This window comes from Phalacrocorax aristotelis, chromosome 14 (genome assembly GCF_949628215.1).
Source record: "Phalacrocorax aristotelis chromosome 14, bGulAri2.1, whole genome shotgun sequence".
Lineage (NCBI taxonomy): Eukaryota > Metazoa > Chordata > Aves > Suliformes > Phalacrocoracidae > Phalacrocorax > Phalacrocorax aristotelis.
Window position 1 is genome coordinate 10977875 of NC_134289.1, and position 19619 is coordinate 10997493.

The 19619-nt window shown below is 43.3% G+C and overlaps 1 protein-coding gene across 1 annotated transcript in view; it reads left to right on the forward strand.

Moving 5' to 3' along the window:
* OGDHL (oxoglutarate dehydrogenase L) overlaps positions 1-2879 on the forward strand; it is a 55149-nt gene extending 52270 nt beyond the window's left edge. The window contains exon 23 of the mRNA XM_075109601.1: positions 121-2879. Coding sequence (XP_074965702.1) covers positions 121-244 — 124 coding nt within the window. The 3' untranslated portion in view covers positions 245-2879. The remainder of the gene's footprint in view (positions 1-120) is intronic.
* The last annotated feature ends 16740 nt before the right edge of the window (positions 2880-19619 follow it).

Sequence of the window (19619 nt, forward strand, 5' to 3'; positions counted from 1 at the left end):
AAATGTCCAAATCTACCAAGCTGACTTGAATGCGTTTAGCAACATGTTCTCATGCTTGTTAGTGTCAAAATAGTCTCTCTTCTCACCTCATTCGTCTGCCCAATTCTTTTTGTCACAAAGGTATGTTGGCCGAGAGCCTGCTGCTGCAGCTGCCACAGGCAACAAGAACACGCATCTGGTGTCGCTCAGAAGGTTCTTGGATACAGCTTTCAACCTGGAGGCCTTTGAGGGAAAGACATTCTAACTGCAGGGCACGGACCCATCTCTGACTAGTAGTCTCTCAAATCACTGCATCCAGAAGAAGACAAAAAAGTGGGAAAAATACTGGAAATTATGTATTTTTGCTTTAGCAGATAAAACGATCCAGCAGCTGACTTCAGTAATCTGCACCTTGCTCCCCAGTTTGTAAGGGGAAAAAAAAAATTCCAACTTACCTTCCACCATTTTTTCATCGCTTGTCTATTTAGATTGGGACGTTTTTGGCACAAGGAGAGTCTCCTATCTGACGATGCAGTGTCTGGCTCAGTGAGGCTCCAATCTCAGTCTGTGGGCGCTGTCTAATTACTGTAAGTAGAGCAGGCATGGACAGCATGATAGTTATGCACATCCCTGAAAAAGAAGAGAGGACTTTTGGGAGCCACTAAGGATACAAGATGGATTGTTACAAGGAAAATGGTTGGCAGTTATTTCTGGATATATTGGAGATGAGTAATGAAACCCAAAAGCGAAGAGTTGATAGATGACTTTGGTAGAGAAATGTACTGGCCGTGGTTGTTGGAAGGAGATGGTAAGGTAGCCTGGTGATGTGAGGAGGAGGCTGGAAATAGAGAGTCAGAGTACAAAGTTGCCAAACTATGGGTGATAACAGAAGCGGTGTGGACCACTTAGGTGTAAGGTGGAGGAGGGTGATGAAGGCAGAACTAAAAGGGACCAGGAAAAGTTTTGTTGGGGGTAGTTGAGGAGGGACGAAGTCTACACAGGACCACAGCTGACAGAGCAGTGGGTGATCAGCAGGAGAATTCAGCATCAGATGACTTCAAAAGTACGAGGTGACAGCACCAATTGCTCCCACTCCCTGGGCTGCCTGCTTTGATGCTCTGTGGTTTTAGGGAACTGAGGGGTCCTGTGAACATCCTCATTGTGGATGCACACTCTTTCCCTCACCAGACTACTAGGATCTGCTTTTCTCTGACCTGGTGGCGTCCTTAAAAAGATGGTGTTTCGATGGGAAATCTGTGTTTGTGCAACAAGTAGTGGGTTCTCTTTAATCCCTGCCTCACATCTCTGTGCTGATATTAATTCAACTCCGAAGCGGCAATTGCTGATTTAATCACCCTTTTTTATGTTAAGAGGAAAGTGGGCAAGCAACAGTTGCTGATTGACCAAAGGCACCTGCTGTAGTTTTGTACAAGCAGTAATTGATTTTTTTTGTCCCTTGTGTTTACTTGTCAGTTAGGATATCAATTGCCACGTACTTTCAGTATGGACATAAAAGTGAACTGCCTCTAAGAGCTGGCTCTGTGTAAGGCGGCTGATGTACAGCAGGGAACTTCTCGGGAGACAGTGCTGGGCTTCCCGGGCAGCAGTGCAGCAGGGTGGTCTCAGAGTGCCGCTGCTTGAGCCTCCTCCACAGTGCTAGCAGGCAGGTGGGCACAGCGGTCCTCTCCCCTCTTAACAGAAGAGCTTTTGTTGTCAGAAGTCACGTTTCCTCTGCCCCAGGAGAACTTGGGTCTGGATGAGCCTTGTGACTGCAGGTTTCTGCAACGCTAGACTATGTGGTGGCAGGAGACCCCTTCTTTCTGCTGGCTGGCAGAGGGAACTGCTCAATTAAGAGAGTAAGTGGTGTAGTATGCAGAGGAATGGGCATGCCTGTGTTGAAGCGGGAAGCAGTAACGAGCTGCAGAAGGGCCCTGTGCCCCGCTGTGCCTGGAGGGTTACGGTAGATCTGCTGATACGTCATAACAAGTGACTGGAAAACACATAGATGAGACTTCACCCCCATCTCCAATACCCTGTCCTGAATCCCCTGTTCCTGTGCTCCTGGGACATAGCTGTGTTCTTGGCAGTAAGTTTTACCCTGCTGCTGCTGTACCGGCTGTGACATAATAAGGCTTGACAGTTTATGCCCGATTCAGAGAGTCGAGTGGTGCTGGAAAGCTTCTTGCCTCATCAAAATAAAAAGCTGTATTAAAAACTTCTAGCTACGATCAGGTACTACTTGTCCAAGCAGGTTACCAGGAGGGGATATGTGTGCCTTATGCTGTCCCTTTATTTGGCCTGGAGACAACATGATGGTGAAAAAAATAATCCTTCTGTCAGAGCATAAAATTGATGTGCTAAGGTACTTACCATGGGCCTCAGAACCAAACTGAGTCTAATGTTCGTGAAACTCAGTAGCATCCTTTCAAATCAGGCTGGTTGCCTTGGGCTTTTTCTCTTATTGAAACAGTGAAACTAATTCAGTCCTTCGAAACCTAATGAACTTGGGAAGCACTGCAGTTGACAGCAGCAAGGATTGTCTTCTGTCCATTTCTACAGCTCAAAACATTAAGCTGATAGGCAGTAACCATCACCCGAAGTATTTTAATGCTTTTATGAATGTTTGTTTCTGTGGCAAGAATTGAGTGCAGCTAAATATTGCTGGCACCATTTATTGTATTCTCAGTTTGCATAAGGCAGGTCAGTGCTGCATGAAATATGATAAATGCACTTGTGCCACAGTATATGCAGAGGTAAAAAACAAAATTAACATAGAAATGTAAGTGGTAAATGACAGGTTTCCATTTTCATTGTGTATTGTAGATTGTGGCATAATAGTTGCATAAAAATTCCATCAAAGAATGTAAAAACCAGTAAAATAAAAATATGTAAGAATGAAATTCTCTGTTATGGCTGTTCTTTTTGACAGTTTCTCCTTTGAGTGCTGGCATTAGCATCCCATTCGTAAGAGCGCTAGGGCAGCTCATTTTTCCATTTTCTGTTTGTTTCCTCAGTAGTGGTTTGTTTAAATATAGTAGCAGCGAGAGAGACAGCATTTGGACTAGAAAAAGATAATTATTCAAAACCATTGGGTTAAAATTAGTAATAGCATTGAGGTTATATTAGAATATTTTGTTTTATTCTGTTCTAATTTTTTAAGGTAATAAGTGAACACATTTTGATTTCAAGCAGAATTTTTAAAATACTGGAACTAGGCTGGAATTAACTTCTCTAATTTCTAAACACTGGAATTAATTTCTCTAAACATGTTGGCTCAACATGTGTTTCTACTGCATTACTTTTCCTGTTGCCTGCACTTTCAGATAGTAAATGTTCAAAAGCTACTAAAGCCTTATAAATTGCTAAACTAAACTAATAATTGCTAAACTCTCTTACAGAGAGTTCTTAAATTGATGCACGTTAAATAGGTGCGTTACCAACAATGAATGCAAGTTTCTGTAACGGCAGCTTTAAACCACGTTAAGAATATCTCTGTGATCTCACAGAAAACAAATACTTTGTTAGAACTGGCTGACAAGTTAAATACTTCTTACGTACTAAATAGCAATCAGATAATCTTTGTAGAGTGTTTGAAAAGGACTGAAGCTCCTTCTGCAGGTAGTGTGCACTGAAATTCAAATCACAGCTTTGTGACTCAGAAGGAAGAAACAGCAAATGTCAGAATCGATTTAATTCATCGTGTTTGCGGTGAGATACCACATCATGCATGCCCGCAACAGCAAAAGACTTGCTAAGACAGCTTCTGTCACAGAATTATTTTTGTTTCCTAGTAGCTTCCTGACAAACTGCGCTAGCAGCAGGGGTGTGCTTGGTGGAAACCTTTGCCCTGCCCATGGTACAGTTGGCGTCAGTCTGCAGAGCAAAGGAGTAACCTGTTCTCCGGAAAGGGAACCATTCTGCTTCTTCTAGGAGGTAAAAATTAATGCAAGGGACTAGACAAGAAACAGGAATGAGTACGCATTGTTTGAACCAAGTGGATGAAAGCGTGTGTGTTGGGGGGGTGGTGTTTGTTTCTCTTTTGTTGGAGTTGGTTTGGGGTTTTTTTAAGAACTCCTTGGCTGGCCTGTCTGGCCACTGTCTTAAGAGCTCTGGTAGCTCTTCCCTTGGTGCACAAACAGCAGACCAGGTGCCTTTGATACAGAGTTGGGAATAACCCCTGCTGCTGATAACAAAACGAAAACTTCGAAACCTCTGCTCTACACGCACGTGTGTGCGCACACACAAAAAAAAGTGTCAAAAAAAATCAAGTCTTCTTGATTGCTGTTAACTCCATGCAGGTGTCACAGACTATTGTTGCTCACTGTAGCTTTTTGCCAGTGGTACATGAAATAGAGGTGCACTAAAAGAAAATCCCTAAAAGCAGGTGAAATATCTTTGTAAAGTTAACAAGTCTGGTCAAAGATGGAGGAAAAAAAATAAGTCTCCTATTGTCTTGTATGTTGGTTTGGTGAATTCAGTATGTTTTAATTTTACAGGCAGCTGCTCAGGTTGGTGCTGGGCCATGGGGTCTGCCAGAGCACCTGCCAGGCTAATGAGTTACCCAGCACAGGTGACTACTTAATTATGGCTGGTGGGGGTGGCCAAGCAAATGCTGCCTGTGGTTAACTCATTAAAAGCCGTGGGTTTAGTCCCAGCTGGCCCATCATGTATCTCCTTGGCATCACCTTGTTTTCCCCAGGACGGAGGGCTGTGGCTGGGCCCTGGCACCTGCAGCGCTCCCTGCGTGGGCCTCTGTGGCACATTGCTGGCTGTTCCTGCTGTAGGAAGGACAGGAGTTACGGAGTTAAACCGCAGCGAAGGAGGCTGAGGGTGGCTGCTGGGAAAGGCTCCGGAGGGAAAGGCGGCCATAGGCTCCCAGCTGCTTTCTATGGGCAGGTAAGAGACATGGCTGCTGGGGAACTGGGCACGAGTGCCTCACCCTGCCCTCGGGGTGAGAGGGACGCTGCTCTTCGAATTATTACCAGAGCTTCTGAGGACTGCAAGGCCTAGAGAAAACCTCACAGTGTGGCTGGGGATTTCTGATGGAAACCACTGGTAAAAGCTGCTGAGGATGTATAATTACTGCCATTTGCAGTGCAAGTATGAGGTTTCTTTGGAAAAGGTGAGGAACCCTTTGAGTGAAAGATGGTAGAGAAATGCTTGTTTTGTTAAAAAAAAAAAAAAAAAAAAAGAACCACAACAAAACAAACCCTTTAAAAATCCTTTTTCCTTCTGTGGGTGGAGGTGAGGAATGACGTGCCGGGCTGCAGCCGTCGTCCCCAGGCAGGGCCTGCTGGGCGGGACAGGCACTGGGACGCTGCTCTTCTCGCGTCCTGTGGGCAAGCGCGCAGGTCCTGGAGCTTTGATCAGTACCTGTCGTACAACCTTGCTGTGCTGATGAGAGCATGGGCTGTTACAGTACACCAAAAAAATCCCTGCAGATAAGGGTAATTTTGTCTGTATCTTTCCCATTATTCTTGGGGAGTAAAAGTCACTGAGTAGAGTAACTCCAACATGAAGCTTTAAATGGCAGAAGGCATTAGCTCTATTAGCTCTGATCAAAAAGTTTTGGGTATTTTTTTTTTTTGTTCCCTTTGGTCAATTAGTAGTTCTGCAAAGTCCAATTGTGTAGCAAGAGGAGTCTTGATTTGATGGGCTCTACTGATTAAAAAATGATCACTGAAAGGTTTTTATTCATGTTTATGCAGAACAAGGACAGGGATTAAGTGGGTACATTTTCTTAATCATCAGTGTAAGGTATCAGGAAACAGCATGCAGGCTGAAATAGAAATTCAGCATACTTGCAAGAAGGTGAATATTGCCTCTTTACTAATTCTTGCCTTTATTTTTTTTAAGTGTTGAAACCATTTCTGATTGTAGATACTTCTCAACTCTTATTTCAGATTGTGCTTTTCTTAATGCTATTATTTAAAACATAGCCTAATATCCAAAAGGAATAAAAGAACCAAAGGAAAAAATATTGAGGAAAAATAATATTTTAGAGATTTATTAGCTTTGATTGAAAATGTTCCACAGAGTTCTTAAAAGTTTTCAATTATTAATAAGCACACCAGACAGTTCCTTTGTGATATTTAAGCGATGCTGTCATTAATGGTAAATGGAGGTCTAATTTGTTTAGAGGGGAAAACAGTTGTAGTCATCACTAAAGATGCTGCGTGAAACACTGAAATAGAATTTCTGTTGTGGAAATCTTTACTTCCTATTCAATAGCCCATAGCTGTCTGCACAGGGACTTGGCTGAAGGGTGGTGGTGTTGCCTGGGAAGTGTACTGGACTCACAGATTCCTCCCTGCACCTGTGGTGCTACCCAGGATAGAGGACAAAGTGCAGGTTGTGTTAGAAGGTGCCTGAAAACGCACCCCGGTATCCTCTGCCTGGGGCTTGGCTGTGCCGTAGAGGAGAGCTCGGTGCTTCTCTCCGGTCCCCCAGACTGGCCTCGCCCAGGTTGCGAGGTCACTCCGGCAGTGACCCTTGGGTGGTCTTGCTGGGGTTTCCAGTAAAGCTCCTGTATCTGTAGCGAGTCAATTCCACAGGAGAGGCCTGAAATAAATGTGAACCATCTCCGCGTGCTGGCCAGGACTTTGCAAGGGTAAGCTTAATTAGTAAAAAGCAAAACACATTTGAAGAAAGAGTATGTTTCTCCACGTTTGAGGAAAGAGTATATTTCCCCAACGAGTGTCTCCGCTGCTGCGGATAAAATAGGATAAAATAAAATTGTCCAATACAGAACATGACAAAATGATGGTACATAATTCCCCGTGACTAGAAATAAACATTTAACAAACTGCTCCCGATAGGCTTGCTAAAGCTGAAATATTTATTACTATATGTTAATTACAGGGTTTAAGCAGTACTTGAGTAATTTAAAGGGATTGGCTTTATCTTGCCTTCAAGAATCTTTATGTGATTAAATCCTTCATCAGTTGTTCTTTGTGCTAGAGTGGTTTGCACAAACATCCTTAACTGAACAGTGTTTGCAATGTTAAGTTGTATGGGATGAGTAGTGAACAGTTTTCTTCATGAATTTCATGGCCCAAGAAAAATCAAATTCCATCAGAATTAATGTTTTTGGATGTGGACTGAAACACGATAACTTTTTGTAGCTGTACGCTTCTGTGGGAGAACTTACCTTGGGCCGCATATCTCCGGGACACAGGGCTCTACCCACCCTGGGGACAGTGATGCACAGACATCAATATGATGGATACAAAATGTCCGTTTATTTAGCTGCGTCACACGCTTATACAGCTCTTGCGCTTCCTGTTCCTGCCACTCCTATGGGGAGGAGTCTGTCTTTCCATCACATCCCGTGATCTTCCGGTCACCGATCCCTGTCTATTCCCCTACAACTTTTCAAGTCTAGAAAAATATTACTAATATAGTAGAGTTCTGTCTTACCCCTGGGATATTAGTCTCTGACACTAACAATCGTTTTTGCAGAAGTCTGTGTGTACTTTTTTTGGGGGTGCGTTATACGAGAGAACTACAGATACATAAAGTACACCATGTAAATCGTCTTCCTTCTGCTCAGCAGCCTAAGATATCAAAAGAACTGTAAATATTTTGCACCTTTACATCTTAAATACTGTTTTGTGCCAGCAGATTTTGCACAAAATTACTTTGAGGAACTTATCAGAACTTCAAACTATTGTTGACAAAACTTTGTTGTCTTCGAGATGATGAAGAGCTGAAGCTTCGTGTTGCCTTGGGACTCTTCATTGCAACAACCTACTGCCCATTCAGAAGGAAAGATAAACAGAAATAAAGCAGCTTAATCTCCGGTGATTCTAAATGGTTCCTAGTTACACTCTTAGATAATTAACTTCTCCTGTGATGTGCTCATTTAATAGATACCTGGTCATATGTGACCATGTTTATTTAATGTGCTCTGCAATATTTATCCCACAATACACCTTTCTCATTATAAACCAGGCATTTTAAAATTTATTTACACACACACATATTCTGAAGCTGTTGCTCAGACAAAACTACAGGCTTCAGGAAAATATATCTCAGTATACACGCCAGTATATGACTGCACATAAATAGCTTCTGCAGGGACTGTCAGCAAAAGAAAATATAAATCTGGTATTTTTCCTTCTCTTCAGCATCGCTGTTCTGATATTTATGTGCGTTAAAAAATTAGGGACGGGCCACATGAAGTGGGATTATTTTTTTCTTGCTTTTTTCCCTTAGGCCTTTATCACAGCCCTCAGGCCCCTCATTAGACTTATCAGCAAAACTGTTTTTCATACTAAGCACAATATTGCGCAGCTCGTGAGCACAATAGATTTACGAAGTTCTGCATAACTTTGTTGTACCCGTCTCTGTAACAAAGCCCAAAGGGAAGTAAACAGAGCTCTCTGTAGCATATTCTGTTCTTCAGAATTAACTCTAACGCCTATGGCAAAGACCACTAACTTGTAATATTTCTGGCTATACTTTATACGACCTTGGTGGGTGCCTTCCTGGGTACATTTACATATACACCTTACACAGGTATGCGAGCAAATATTTATGGGTCTGAAGAGTGCCTACGTGTGGGTGCAGAACAACCCTGCCTTTCCTTAAAACCGCCTTACAGAACTGATCAAACCCGAAAGTTGTAGCAAGTGAATGGCCACGTTTCAGATTCGTCTTAAATTAGTAATGCATCTTGTCTCTCACTTGAATGAACCCCTACTGAGTTATGAGCCTTGTAAATAAGTGCCTTGACAGAGCAGAAGAAGCCTGCATGTATTCTCTTGGGCTGTTTTCCTCTCATCACACTTGCGGGCATCGAGAGGGAATGTTCTCAACACTTTAAACAAAAATGCCTTAAAATACCAAAAGAAATCTGGACAGTTTAAGGCAACTGTTAAAGACAGAAGTATCGCTTTGTTCCCTCCCTTTTAAGCTGAAAAAAAGAAATTATTTTAATAAAAAAGAACTTAATGGAATAAAGCACTTCCCTGCACTAATTGTGGGCTGCCAGACAACTAGCTGTACAGCACTTTTTACTGCAGAATTGGAAAATGTTTTGTGGAACACAAGACCTCTGTGACTCCAAGCTGTTATCTCCATTTTAGATGAGGGGGATGGAGGAGTCATTTCCTACAGACTGCAAAGTGATTCTGTCACAGACTTTCTCTTAATATGTAAAAACGATGCACGGAAGTTCTTGGTGCTGCCATGTCTAATATCGTGCTACTGGGTGGCCAATATGCAAAATGAACAGGAAGGAAATTTAACTATGTATCACTGATATTTAAACCCCCCCCCCAACTATTCAAATAATTCAACTTTGTTCCTCTAATGAAGCTTAAACTGTTTTCTGAGAGCCGTGCTGATATCGGCTTATGTTGCTTTATTTTTCCAAGTACACAATCAGAAGTGCACCCATGGGAAGCTGATGATTACCATCGTACAGTCACTTTAAAACAAGCAAAACATGTCTGAGAATAAATCGGATCTTTTCAACTCTTCTCAGGTGTTTGTAGAGAGTGATTTCCCTCCCATGCATCGCTTCCATCTCCACAAAAGACCTCCTAGGCCTCCGCAGGATTTTTTGATCAGACTGACCACCATAAGACCGTACATCTCTCTGAGCAATACCTGTGCTGCTTTTGCATTAGGCTTCTGAGAATGAGCTACTTGAACATTAAGTGGCTGCTGTCTTTAATATTATAACATATGGGATAAACACCTACAACTCTTGTAAGGGGAAATGTTGCAATATATGGCTGGTGCAGCCACTGGGAGGGATGGCCAAGAGCAAAATCTTCCTGTTTGCTGAGAGTGTAAAGAGCATGTCAGTAGCGTGTAGGATAGTGCCAGCTTGCTCCTTCTGAAATGTGCTCCTTGTATGAGGAGGAAGCTTCTTCTCTTTTAATGTTGTTGTTTGCAGCCAAACACCAGAAGAGTACCTAGATTAGGAGCCCAGAGATCCTACGGTCTATACTCAGTAGAGAAGTGGAGATGCCTCTCTCCACCAGTTACGGAAGTAGCCTCGGGCAAGCCAGCTCCTAAACAAAGTGCTTCAGTAAGGTGCCTGCATTTCAAGGTGACAAACCTGGTCTTTGGAGGTGCGTTCTGCAAGGGGGAGCAGACGGGGTGCCGCGCAGCCGGTGCTTAGTGCGGTTGTTTTCACCTTTTTTTAACATATCGAGTGTTGTTAATTTGTTTCTTGATAGCTAACGATTTTTGTATTTTCCCTCCCCTTTTGAAGAAATTAGTGGAAAAATAGTCAGATTTTTTGAGCCATTTGCAAAACATAAGGAAACGCGTGTGATAGAGGTTAATCATGTTATAAGAGATTGTTACTCTAAAAGGCGAACTATTTTAGTTATATTGTGTTATTGTGCCATTAGTCCCATTTGACTGCCAACTGTGCCGCAGTGGGGCTCCAATCAACAGGAGCCTTTGTATGTTTCCCGTTGCAAATAGTGCCGAGGATAGGAGGGAGAGAGGCTCTTAGCGGTACAATTTTTTCAGTGATTAAAAATACTTGAGATCCATTTCAGTGATCAGAAATGTGTCTTAATGAGACAATTAGTCAAACCATAAAAGCTGCACAGCAATTTAGTTGGCATTACTACTGGAATAATTTGCCGCTGCTGTTTTCTTGCTCCTGGTTTGGCTTTATCACAATAGTCTGGATGAAAGTCACTGTAGAGAGGACTTGCGGGCTAGGTTCAGTTCTCAAATGGCCATGATTATCTGTAGGGCAGATAATCCTCTTAAAAATGAGGGATGCTTTGAGGAAGAAAGTGGTCATTTCACCTATAAAAAATTAAATGCCTTTGTCCAAGTGGCTGCTACAGTGCCTTCAGGTATCCAGCTGCCTGCTCTTGCCGTGGTAACTAATCGCAGGTACTGTTTTTTGGGGACAGGTACCAAACTGAAAGGGCTACCTCAAATTTGTATTTATTTTTCCCTTCTGTAACAAAAGCACAGTAATGGGGCCTGAGATCTCTTTGTGCATTCTAGCTGGCCGTGTTCAAAACATATGATGGAGCTAATTTTTTATCTCGCTGGAAGATATCTCACTGTCATATTAAAAATCTTTTCTCATCCGTCTCTGGTCTTTCACAATTTGGTTATAAAATTACTCTAAAGCAAAGTCAGAGCAGTTGTTCTCAACCCTTACTTGTCTTGAAGTTTGCTACTTCTCTTTTAGACCTGAAGCGTTGTGTTCCTCAAAGCTCATTTGTATTTATTCCAGCTAAACACGTTGATCTGTTAAGGCTTAATATCTCCCTACAAAACTGCTGGCATTCGGACCTGGAGGTATGTCAGAAATGTCCGCAGAGTGATGTTACAGAGGGTGCTGAACACAGCAAAACTAAAACGTTTTTTTTTTTTAAATAATAAACCGGTCACACTGGTGAGTTCATCTGCCTGGAGCGTTTCCATCGATGTTCACGGCATTCCGTGCTCGGGAGGTCTGGGGAGTTTAGTCTTCTATTCAGGGGAGTAAATTCTGCCCAGAACTAACATTATTTAAACTAGCTTAGTCTAATTAATTTGCATTTACCTAAGAGGCCAATAAACAATTCACTGCCAGAGCAGGGAGCCGTTTGTTGGTGTCACGCTGACAAACGCAGTAGGGCGGGCTGTTTAAGGTCCCGCTCCGTGCCGAGGGCTACGCTGGAGCTGGAGGCTGGGGCTGGGGTGGGGTGCAGGGCCGCCTGCCCAGGAGTTACAGCTCAGGGCCGCAGCAAGGTGTGAACTAACTCGCTGCTGTCCGGGGCACAAGTAGAGCGGGGCGGCAGCTGCTGTCGCCGTGCACGTCTGCTGCAGAAAGTGCCTTCGGTATCTGTGCCAAGCTTAATTGTGTTGATCTTCTCAATGTGGTTCAGCCTGAATGTTTTCACTTTTCTAATCTTGTTATATCAGCGTTGGAGGAAGCAAAAATTTTGAGTCTTCTAAAGGGACAGTACAGTTTCTGCTTCGCTCGACTGTAACTATTTTTTTTTCTCACTAAAGAATATTATTGGTTTAATGCCTCTGTCATCTGTAGGTCGTTGGTAAGGGGACCGTCTTTGGGCATAGCAGTAACGTTGCTTTGTGTTGGATCGGTATCCCCATAAATGTGGTTTGGTTATCTGTAACTACAGCTATCTCCCTGCAGGTTACAGCTGATAGGAGATACGAGTGGTAGGATTTCTTTGTCTTTGGTTTTATGCTGGGCAGCCTGTCTCTCCTGCAGCCGCACTAGAAGCTGCAGCTTTGCTGCCTAGCGCTCCTGAGCCTCAGCAGACGCTGTTTCTTTGTTCACACCGCTCCGTTAGGATGCAAAGGCTAACCGCTTCTTTCTTTCATAACTAATTATAGGCCAAACCGAAAATTGCTCAGGGTACCTGCGTTCTGGTATATGATTATTTGCAAACTGCTGAATTTACCTGAATCAGAACTGTTTTTAAAATTAAGCTGAGGTTGAGAGTCTATCTTGCCAAATCAGAAGCAAAAAAGAAGATTCATACTCTAGTTATTGGGGGGGGGGCGGAAATAGACAGGAAAAGGCAGCATTACTTTTGAGATATCTGGAATATCAGTTGTGCTAACACCCAGTCAGCTTTAATCCTGCCCTTACAGCTATGCCAGCTTCTTTCCTTCTGTACCTTTGGGCTGTGCCTGATGATGCACGAATGTTCTCTGGGGCATTTGTGGCCAAGAGAAAAGGGGATCTGGCACATCTGCATGAATACGTGTGGGCTGATCATCAGCTATTAATGACTTAGGAAGTTTCCTATGCCAAAGATAATAATTTCAAAAAGTTGAAAGAATGAAAGCCAGGAGTTTCATTCTTCTTTTAATTAAAGTAAAATTATTAGAACCACATGCAGGTTGCAGTTCTACATGAATTTGTAATATTCAGGCTGGTCACATCTGACTGGTTCTGGACAAGGCAGTATATTCTTATTTGGTTGACACATGGGTGTAACAAGTAAGATTACCTAGAGCTTCATTAAGAGACGTAGAAGTGTAAAGAACCAACTGTACCCTGACATTTTTAAGGCCTTTGTAATGCAAGTAAATTGTCTGATGGAAAACCAAGGGAAAAGGGGGTGGGTCCCTGTAAATCCGTAAGCATTTAACACTGCTTTTCTGGCTTCTTCACAAAGTGGATCCTACTTGCTAACACCTCCTAAAGGAGAAAACCACAACTTACAAAATATATGCAAGTAAATTTATTATTTTACATTTCTACTTCTTATCTTAGCATCTATATTCCTTTGTGTTCTCCCCCGCAGCACTTGGCCTCAGCTTGGCTCTACCCTGGTTAGCTGTGTTGTCTGAGATTGATTCAGCTTTGGTCTGGAATTGAAACAGAGCGAGAAGTGAATGCAGCAGTGCGGGTGGTTCGGCAGGGAGTAGCATGGCCTCTTAGCCAGGACTTCGCTGTCTAGCGTGGGTCTAGGGCTGGGACAGAAAAAAAGAGATGTATTTTCTTGAAAGACATTTCCAATTGGAACCTTCCAGTTCCTGGCCTGTCTGCCTTCCTTCCAGGAGGGTGGAAGCAACCAAGCTGTCGTGCTGTAAATGCCACTATCCGTGGTCAATTTTCTGCTTTGGCTCCACAACTCCTGCCCCCAGCGCTGGAGAGGCTGTTGAAAAGTGGGGAGGCGAGAGGCAGTGGCTTTCAGCCTTTCTCTGGAAGCCACTTGCACAGGAGCTGAGAAAACTTGAACCCTGAATTCCTTGTCTGACCTGCAGCAAAAAAATGATTAAAAAAATTACTCTCTGCAAGGCACTGAAATGGTATTATCTATGTTTGCTGGGGGAAAGAGGGGGAGACAGAAAACTGAAAGAAACAAAGGCCCAAGCAAAGAAAAATATTTGCTATTTTGAAAGCAAAAGGACGTCCAGGTACCCCTGTGGACTGAAACCTAGCAGGTTTTCTTGTGACTGTGTGCTGGTGCACGTGGGAAGGCCCCGAATGGTGCTCTCCCAAGCATGGCCTTAACTCCCAAACCATCCTCTCTTTTGGCTGTGCCCTTCAAACTGCCTAAAATATAAAGAAGTGCAGAGCTTAAAAGTGTTGACGTTGACAGAACCTGGCCTGTTTATGCCTTAGGAAGGGCTCATTTCAAAATGTAAGTGCTTTCAGTGAGAGGCTGCGATGAATGAACCTCTGTACTTGCCAAAATCCAGGTCATTAACGTTGCCACAAAATACTGTCTCCCAGCTGACCACCAGCTCTGCAGTGTTCCAGTCTGGTATCTCTTCCAGAGTAAGATGATGTCCTTCTACCTGCAGGACAGATGGAAAAGGGCAAAGAAGCAGTGGCCAATATTGTATTTGGTTGGTTTCCTGTGAACTCTGAGTGTATCTAAGTTTTAGCACTTTTGAGGGCAAGGAGCAAAAAATAGTGTTAATGTAGTTAAACGCTGTACAAAACTCCCCACAAATCCTATCAGGTTTAATCTCTGGCTTCACTATTATTACAATAATGGATCCCTTTTGAATGAAGCCTCCACCCTCTGTCATTTCTAGTTCTAGCTGTAAAAGGCAAGAAATTCATTATGTACTTGTATTTGCTATTAACTGGCACAGCAGCCGCAAGAAATGCAATGCATTTATTTGTAAGTACCATGGAATAAGACTAAATTGAAAAGAAATCTCCAATAAACGTTAAGATGGTGCTACAGAACAGCTGGAACGTTAAGTGAACAACCTTGATAACCCAATTGTTCATTGACGCATAATTCATTTCACATAATTCAATTCCTCAGGACGTTAAAGACTTGAGATTTTGTGAAGCTGAGAATCAAACCAGAAGGGACAAAATCCTCTCTCGACCCACAGATTTGTTTAGATGAATTAGGTGCTTTTTGGGTTTATTACAGTACATTGTATAGAGTTGTTGCAAATTAGTCAGAACTGGGGAAATAAGAGAACTGGCCAATAATGCAATTCCAGCAACACAGAAATGCCACGTGCTTCTCCCTGGGCCCCCATAGATTTAAATTTTTTAAAATTAATCTTATTCTATTGACCTGTTTAACAAGGCAGAAGCAGATTCCTGTATAGGCAAACATTCAGGGTGTCGCCTTTCCAGGTTTTTGTCAGCTGTGTGTTAGGGCTGCGACGGGCGTACTGGCCAGGGCACGTCAGGTAGGGGCACCGCTTCCTCTATCCCGGTTCCACTCCAGCTGTACGACTTGCAAGGGTCAGCATTTCTCGAACAGGTAACCTAACTGTCTCCACCTGTGGCAGCTGTTTGCAGCATCTTAGTTCAGCTCATTGAAAAACTACAGAAGGTGGCAGAGGAAGGAGCCCAGTTCATAAAGCAGCACCCTTTCAGCTTCTGCTGCTGTTTCGACATCCTCATCAGACAGCCCTCGCTGCTTTCCAGGAATTAATTCACATTTGTAAAACGGATGAGAGGGATGGTTCTTCTGTGCTGTTGGCTCTAAACTAAAAAAAAAAAACCCTGTACTGGTTTCCCTAGGTTGAGGCTGGGTCTGTCTTGGTTCGTGTCAGGTGCGTTGCAATGATCTGGCAACCCCAGTCAGAGAATGTGAATGAGTTGCCAGCAGCCTATATATTGCATTAACTCATGCTTTTTGCAAGTTCCCAGTGTCTACCAAATACTGATTTGTCTGATACTGAGTTTATCTTTCTTTTTCTGTTGCATCTATGTGACCTAAAGCCTTCGTAATCACAAAATTTGACTTATTTAAATACGTTAGATAACACACACAACTTGATTTATCTTGCCAGTTTAGATGGATTTTGCTGGGAAGAAGTTTTTATGATGTATCCTCTTATAGATATAAAGTATTAAAATGGAGAAAAACTGTTGCTCATTCCCTAATAAAATTCATGCTGAATCAGAAAAAAATAGCTACACCTTCTCTTGTGAGCGATATGTCACTGCAACTTTAGGTGTGGATAGTGAACTTCTGCAGTACTAGCCAGCTCCGTAGTACCCTGAAGCACGGCTCCTCTGTCAGATCTGTCGCGAGGCCATCTCAAGCCCCGCGGCTCCCAGCCGGAGCCTGGCTGCGGAGCCAGAAGTCGGAGCACGGCTGCCCCCTGAGTCTGGGGGTGCCCGACACCTGCCTATGGTAATTCCTGGGGACTGTAGGTGAGCGGTGAGCAACAAAGGTTACTTTGTACTCCCAGGTACTTTGGTTTATAGCTAAATCTGAGCTTAAACTTTTTAACCTTTGATTTATGAGTTTATTCCAGACTGTTTTTAACAGGGTTTGTATAATTGGAAAAGAAAAATATATACACAGTGTAATACAAGCTTATTTTAGCAAACACAAAAGATGGAAGTGTTAATGCTTTCCGAGGCATATTTAAGGACCAGCTCTTTCCTTTGTCACATGCGTAACGCAATTGCTAGAGCCTCCCTTTGCAGCCTGCAAGCTGTGCAACACTGAGACCTTTCGGTACAGCGTGACCGCAGAGGAACCACAGGAGAGCAAACCTGGCAGATCTCAGTGCAAGGCTGGATCCTGCCCCAGCTGCCTCCAGCTGCCACCCTGCCTGCTGCACCTCCCCTCCTTCAGGGGAAAAGCAGAGCCTGCGTCCGGCTGGGAAAAAGCTGGGTGGTGGTGGGGGCTGTTTGTAGCTGGTGGTGGGGGGGGCTGTGTCACCCCAAGGCTCGGAGTGGGTTGGGGCTTCGGCTGGTGCTGCTGAGTAAGCCGGCTGCTGCAGGACACTGCAGGGCCCACAGGAGGGAGGTGCACACCATGGCCATCGGGAGCCATTGGGAGTCACTGGGAGCTGTTGGAAGCCATTGGGAGTCACTGAGAACCATTGGAAGCCATCTGGAGTCACTGGGAACCACTGGGAGTCATTGGGAGCTGTTGGGAGCTGTTGGGAGCCATTGGGAGTCACTGGGAACCACTGGGAGCTGTTGGTGGTGCTCTCCTGCCTCCCATCCCACGAGGGGCCATGCCTGCCCCATGGGGGGCAGCCCGCTGCCCAGTGGGTGCTTGGGGCACCGTGGCGGGGAGGGATGGGCCCATGGGGGGAGGAGGCTGCCTGGCACAAAAAGGCGACAAGGTCTTTCCTCTGGTAGTTTTTATTTGCGGTGTGGATACTCCATCTTTTAAACCAGCTGAATTTGTACCAGTGTACACTTTGGGTTGTATATATTAGTATAGACAGATAAATATATTTCAGTGGAGCACAAAACATAACAGAAACAAAAGGTGCTATAAATACACATTTACATTTGTCATAAATCTATAATATTTTATAAAAATAAAAGTATCACTAAAATATTTTTATGTCTTCTGCAACTCGCGCAGCAGCAGCAGTTCAGCTGTGCTCTCACAGCCACGTCCTGCTTAACTGCAGATCGCACAGGACCTTTGGCAGCACTCAGAGGAGTGAGGCCAGGCTCCTACACCCTTAAACCACCACTGTTTTGAAGTCAAGTTTCTTTTGCTTTTGTTCACTGTGAATACAGAGGTTCGCAAAAATCAGCTTTTGAATTTCTGCATCCCTGTACTGCATGTGTGTGGGTGTACAGCTATGGAGAGAGCGAAACGGTTACCTTCTTAATATTCTCCTGCAAGGAGTCTGTGTGTCCCAGGTCCCACCAAGAGGTCTCATTAAATCAGTGCCTTGTTACGTTGATGTAATTACACTTAGTCTGTCAATCAAGATTTTCTCCCTTTTTATAATGAGAGATCTATTCCATAGTTTTCTGGTTGGAAACATTTTAAAAGCTTCACATTTGATTTCCATAAGTGCATGGGCACAGACTGTATATTTTTAAACTTCAGGAGAGAATTACATTTGTATAATACAAATAATTTTAAATAAGAACCTAAGAAAACCACCTATTTCCTGAAATCCTTAATAGATGCAGCCGCAGCATGGATCCTACCACATAGGTGTAGGGGATTCTGTTAACTGAGAAGCCGCGCAGTCCCTTGTGAAGCTCCCGCTGACAGACAGAGAAGTTTGTAATGCCCTGTGCTGTGGATTTTATCCATCTGTAATTTAATCAGGACTCTCCAAATTAAACACACCTGAACTGAGCCTGAAGTTCCTTGAACAAAGTCAGGTACTTTGCAGGTACCACTTTTAGCGCGGGTAATGGCGGAGGTTAAGCACGTACCCAGGCGCCTTCCTGCGGAGGGACTGAGCTCATCGAAGCTGCTCGGTTCAGGTGTTCAGGCGGAACATTAGAACCAGATCAGTGTCTAAGGTTCGACTATGGAATGGTTAGCTAAACAAATAGGAAGTATGAGTGGTCGCTGGTTTCTTCCTCAAGTCAAAATATGGTGTCAGTATTTTCCACCACCTGTATTCTCCGGTGTTGGAGAACCCCAAGCACCTATTATGGCAGCTGTAGGCAGGTAAGGGGCTCTTAATGATAAATTGGTATAAAATTTCAGGTGTGGCTATAGTTACTGCCTCAGTTGTCGGTGACTGTGAGTACAGTATCTGAGCTGCTGTTGGAATTCCAGCCAAAAAAGTAAAATGAAAACACAGGTAATATTTGTCAGTACCTATGGAACTAGGAATACAGAATGAAATTACATACTTCATTAGAAGCCAGTTAATAAATAACCAAATAGATATTCACAGCATTTTTATACACTTAAAATATGTTTATAATTTTAAACAAATTCCATGAAAATTTTGAGATTGTAGTGCTACATTTATGTTAAAACTGCAGAAGGCCTTTGTAGTGACACGAGGCAGAACAAAGCAAAATTCCTGGGAATGTTTCAAAGTTAATTTTCATAATTATAGTACAGGAACAATTTAAAGTCATATTTTGAACAGTATATTCATTAAGTGAACATTTGGTTTGACTAACAGTTTTCTTTATTTTGTTTTTTAATATTTTTTTTTTTTTACATTTTAACTTTGGGGCAGCTTTTATGCCGTGATATTATTTATAGAATCTAAAATAGGTTTCACCTTTGGTTTGAACCACAGCTCACGGAGTAATGAAACATACATATTTTTAAATGAATGCATTAACTATAAAAAAATGAGCCCAGCTCTCAACCACTGTCAATTAACATCACTGATTTGCTCCAATGTAGCTGACTTGCTCCAATGGATTACCAGGCCCACTGCGCCTTCATATGTGGGGCTGTGGATAGCCTTTATCCGGCAGACTGCTTAATTGCATGCGTGCAGCTCCAAAGAGGCAGTAAAATAACCATGGACATATATAATCTACTGAATCTGTATCTACAATTCTTAGACAGAAATGTAGCTGTGCCTCGAGTTTATTGTAATAAATCTATTCTCCCGTTTTTAGGCTTGAGAGTGCTTAAGCGTGTTATTGTTCAGTCTGCAAAGGCAGGAAAAACGTCTCCGCTTCTCCACAGGCAGGTAAGGAGTCCCCGGCCAGGCTTCCGAGAGCGCGCCAGCGTGCCTAGCAAGGGGCCTGCACCGGCGTTAGTAAGTGTGTGTCCTTAGTCAGCGAGTAAGTTCCGTCCTAACAGTGGTGACTGAACGACTCTAAGCAAGGCAACGTATTTCTCCTTGAGAGAAGGTAACTGAAAATACCAGTCCTTGGAAGGATTTGTAGGGAATGAGAGAGATCATGGGAAAACCCTCAGGATAACACTCACAGAATATGGGAATTACCAGATACTGTATTATTTTCCCCGATTGAATTTACTGTATATTGCAGAATATGATAC